The sequence below is a fragment of the Poecilia formosa genome, unplaced genomic scaffold, assembly GCF_000485575.1.
Source record: "Poecilia formosa unplaced genomic scaffold, Poecilia_formosa-5.1.2 Scaffold422, whole genome shotgun sequence".
Lineage (NCBI taxonomy): Eukaryota > Metazoa > Chordata > Actinopteri > Cyprinodontiformes > Poeciliidae > Poecilia > Poecilia formosa.
The window spans coordinates 169,020-173,749 of record NW_006800361.1 but is presented as its reverse complement, the minus strand read 5'-3'; the positions used below and the strand labels follow the sequence as shown (position 1 = coordinate 173,749).

Genomic DNA, 4,730 nt, shown 5'->3' with positions numbered 1-4,730 from the left:
ATATATGCATAAAATGAAGATGAAGGCTGGATCAGAGTTTATAATGGAACCAAACTGTCACCATGGAAATTTTTTTTAATGCAAACAGATTAATGCATCACTAAATATTTCTGTTTTATGATCAGTTGGATAAAAATCAAAATAATGTTTCTAATTTACAAATATTTGCTGTTCTTTCAATCTACCACCACTAGATGGCGCCAATGGTTCTCTGATCGTACAAATCGGTACCATAGAGCTTCAACAGAACCTCCAAACGGATCAGAACTTTATTTCTGATAGAAATAAATATAATGGAAACAGATTCTGAGTTTAGTTTGATCTGTTCATGTTTTTATTAAAATCATGAACCTTTGTGCTAATTAGTGAGTTTGTTTCAGTTAAACATGAAGTTTATTTAAACCAGCAGAGATCTGTCTGTCCTGGTCAGAAGCTACTCCAGGTGATTCCAGGAGATTCCAGGTGATTCCAGGTGACCCTACCTGCTCCTGACTCCTGTAGCTCCGCCTCCTCACGGCTCTTCAGTCGCTCCTGCAGCTGGCGGAGCTGCTCCTTCAGGGCGGGGACGGAGTGGGCCTCCTGGTCCTGCAGGGGCCACTCCAGGAACTCCAGCACCTCCTCGCCCAGGAGCAGCTGCAGCACGTCGCTGTGCCGGATGGCGTCCTGCAGCAGCGACTGGAAGGACGAGGACAGCATCTTCACCTGCTGCTCCAGCTGGACGTCCTCGTCCTGCAGCACCGACACTGACCTGATGAGCTGGACCAGGCTGAAGTCCAAGGTTCTGGTTCTGTTCTGCTCCAAGGCCACGGACTGTTTCACCTGTAGGGGGAGCACCAGAGTTACCTTCAGTCTGTAGAACCTCTGATTCCGATTCCGGTTCTCTGAGGTGCGATGAAATTGTAATTTTCAGGACTTTTAAGGACCTGACAGTCCAGTAGACCCGGTTCTGTTGGGACCAAAAATTCAACATTTGATGCATTTACTCTCTGCTGAGTCAAACCAGCCTGTTCCCCTCCTTGCCTGTGGGGGCGCTGCACCAAGAACCACTGAAGGAAACGACACAAAAACCTCTGAAGACACTGAGAGCAACTTCCTTCTTCACCAGATGGAAACAAGATGGAGGCGTCAGGTTTTAGTGGTTGGAGGATTTCTCTTTAGGCTAAAGACCAGGAGCCATTTTTGCTGTTAGCGCTAGGCTAACATGTTAGTTTTGGTTGTTTTTACCCAGAATGCCCTGTGCTGTAGTCCACTTCCTGCTTTTGGAGCGGTCTCTGGTCTGCTTGGCGTTCACATTCAAACCAAACCAGAGTTCATTTCAACCGAACCCAGACTGAGGTTTGGAGGGCCAGAGGTCAGAGGTGAGTTAGTGTTCACACCTCACCAACTGAACCGGATCTCTAGACAAGCGGACTGGAGTTGTGTTGAAACGGACTGAACATTACTGGTAGAAATGATGCAGCCTTAGTTGGACGTAATGAGAATCATCTCCTGGAGTTCTATGATCAGAACCAGAACCTCTAAATGAACGAACCTGCTCCAGATCCGCCTGCAGCGCCTCCACCTCCGGCTCCCAGTCGCTGGCTCTGCCCCACAGAGGCCCGCCCACCTTGCTGTTCTCCTCCAGTTCCAGCCTGTTCTGATTGGCCAGCTGTGTGACGTTGGCCACACCTCTCTCCAGGTGAGCCACCGCAGCGTTCAGGTCGCCGCATTTGCAGTCGTTGGTTGGGTTGAGGTTGTGGAAATCCTTGTACAGGTTGTCCACATCCTTAGTGTTCTCCCACAGGTCTTTCTCGTAGCGCGTCAAGTTCACCGCCAGCTGCTCCACCAGCCGCTCCACCGTCACCTTGGACTTCTCCACCTCCAGACCCGTCTCCATGAACAGAATCTGGCTTTTCCGCGCCGTCTGGTTGATCAGTTTCTCCAGATTCTTCAGCTGCAGCGCCATCTGCTGGTTGTCGGCTGAAGTGACCTCCAGGTCCTCCGTCAGCTCCTCCACCTGCACAGAAACACACCTGGCCTCCAGTCGACATGCTCAGCTCTGATTGGACCAGCTGCTGTCCTGATTGGATGAACCTTGACGGTGTTGTTGACCACCATGTTGTCCAGCCGTGTGATGGCGTCCCACAGGGCCGTGTTGTCGGCTGGGCGTTGGGGGAAGAGCAGGTGGTCCGCAGGGGTCTGGTCCCGGTCCAGCTTCATTCCAGCCTGTGTTGCGTTCAGGGCCTGCAGGCAGACCTTGTTCAGAGATTTAAAGTGGTTGGAATAAAATGATTGTGACCACTGATGGTAGTTTCTGACCTGCAGCACCTTCTGCTGGTGCTTCAGCTCCTGGTCCACCTCCACCCTGAAGCTGCTCAGGTTGAGCTGCAGCTCGTCATGCTGGGACCTCAGTCTGCTCTCCGTGTCGCTGCGCCATTCCTGGATCTGCCTGCGGACGTTGCCGATCTGCTGGAACATCCCGTCCAGTTTGGATTCCAGCTTCTCCTGGGCACCTTCCTCCTCCTGAAGCTCCACCCCGTGCCAGCTGACCTTCATCTCTGCCACATCTTGAGACAGCGCCCCCACATGGTGGTGGAGGCGCTCCAGAGAGCGGTTGAAGCCCTCCAGGATGGGGTGCAGTTGGGACAGGACCAGCACCATCATGTCGGGGACGGGGAGGGCTGCAGGGACGTCTGGGTAAGGCAGAACCACATCCTCTACGACTGACGGACACACAGTTTAACACGATCAGCTCTACAGAGACCAAAACATTCAGGGCAGCAAACACAACAGAACATCACAGGATCATCAGCATCAAGACAAATTCTGCTTTTATTCTGGGTAATAAAACAAACAGTGGAGATCCAAGGAGGGTCCCCTGAGGAACACCTTCTGGTACTGAAGCTGAGGTACGAATCATTAGCTCCCTGATGAAATCACTCAAAGCTCTTTATGTTTCTAGTAGACACTGATTAGTAGATATCAAGGTGATTGAAACCGTTCCTGAGGATTTGATCAGAACTGAACATTACATCAGGAACTCTGGTTAGCATAGCTAATGGCACTTGAACACATGAAGTACTCTGACACTTTTGGTAAGAAGGAAATTCATGATGCTAAAAACTTGAATCTGGATCTGAGAAAGAGGATATGAGACACCAATTGATGGTGAAGGGTACTCTGCCATTTCCAAACATCTCCTGGATGATGCATCAGAGCACCAGGAGGCAGAATCTGTCTCAAAGTCCCAAACAAACCTGGGCGGCCGAAAGCAGAAAGCTTCAGAACGGTCTAGAGAAAATAATCAGGTGTCTTGGTTGTACTGAGCGGTTCGGTGCAGGTTGCGAACTGATCCACCTGCAGTCGTAGGACAAAGGTACGGTCCGGAAGGGAGGGGCTACTGGCGTCACACAACACCGTCCGTTGATTGGACAGCAGAAAAACATCACTGCTTGCATCATGAACAAGAGATGGGTCATGTTTGTTGCTCACTAGTGTGACGCCACGTTTTGGGTTCAATGAGCTGATGGAGGAAACGCTCTCCTGAATAAACCAAACCGTGTTAGAAACGAGGCGCTGGTGTCCAGAAGGACACGGGTTCTGCCGGGCCATCGATGGAAATGGAGCAGAATGTCAGAATCTGGAAGATTTAAAGGATCTGCTGGTCCGGGCCGGCGCCGACCCAAAACAAACCTCCCAGTTCAAGGATATGAAGATGATGAGACCAAACCTCAGCACTACCGAGGTCAGAGTTCATCAGGACTATACGTCTCCTAATGAGTTCTGGTTCTGGTTCTGGTGCAGGAGGGACCGAGGCATCCAATGAAATATATTTGCTTCCTTTCCGGGTCGGTTCTGGTAGGATTTGAGGCCGACTCAGTCTGAGGTTCTGTTGATGACAGAAACAGGTCAGCTCTGACCCGTTTGGACCTGCTGGTTCTGACCGGAACCAGAGGCAGAGAGGTTTCTATCTAAAGCCCGTCTGAGTCATTCAGAACCAACAGAAACTTCTTCCTGTGGGAAGGTCCAAACCTGGCACCTCATGTTTGCAGAGCAGCTTCTCACGCCCACACGGACCCAACCGGACCCAACCGGGCCCAGCCGGACCTCCCTGGAGACCAGTTCTTAAACGGACCCAGATCCATACCAGGCTCTCCCAGAACCACCCTGTTGGGTCGGCTGTTGGACCAGTCAGACTGAAACCAGAACCTTCTGCAGGTTAAACCACCAGGTTCTGGTTCTGGTTCTGGTTCTGCAGGATGGGAACCTCCAGCTGGTTCTGGAGCCAGATTTCTGGAGCTTTCTCCTGCTGATTTCATATAAAAATCTCCGGTTCTGCAAACATCAAGAACCAGAATCAGAACCGATCCGACCCTGGAATCTGTTCTGCTGGTTCTAGTCCATTTGGTCCAGATCAGGGCCCGGTTCTCCTCCTCTTCTCCAACACTTGCTTTGTTTCTCCCAGAAAGGTCAAAGGTCACACTGCGACATGAAACCTGGCAGGCACGTGCAGAGGGGCTGGGGACGGAGGATTGGGTCTGGGGGTTCTTGAGCACCTGCCCCTTTGGCTCCTTGCCCCCAAGGGCCCTTTTGGTCATATTTATCATTTTATTTATTTTTTTTGTATTATTACTTCCTAAGCCCTCTTCTGACACATAACATGTACTAAAATTATTTGTTTTTTTGTTGTTTTTTTTGTACAACATAATAAGCCTTCCGGTCACCTTGTTACCTTTGACCTTTTGCCCGTG

The 4,730-nt window shown here is 50.6% G+C and overlaps 1 protein-coding gene across 4 annotated transcripts in view; it reads right to left on the bottom strand.

Moving 5' to 3' along the window:
- Positions 1 to 4,730, bottom strand: part of mmrn2a (multimerin 2a) — a 16,531-nt gene that overhangs the window by 1,524 nt on the left and 10,277 nt on the right. For 3 of the 4 annotated variants that reach the window (XM_007577019.2, XM_016663471.1, XM_016663473.1), the window contains 4 exons: positions 2,299 to 2,702; positions 2,074 to 2,223; positions 1,532 to 1,996; positions 483 to 819 (listed from right to left, as the gene is read on the bottom strand). In XM_007577019.2, the coding sequence (XP_007577081.2) occupies positions 483 to 819; positions 1,532 to 1,996; positions 2,074 to 2,223; positions 2,299 to 2,702 (1,356 nt within the window). Of the gene's footprint in view, positions 1 to 482; positions 820 to 1,531; positions 1,997 to 2,071; positions 2,224 to 2,298; positions 2,703 to 4,730 lie in introns of all 4 variants that reach the window. The other variant, XM_016663472.1, reaches the window with a different exon arrangement.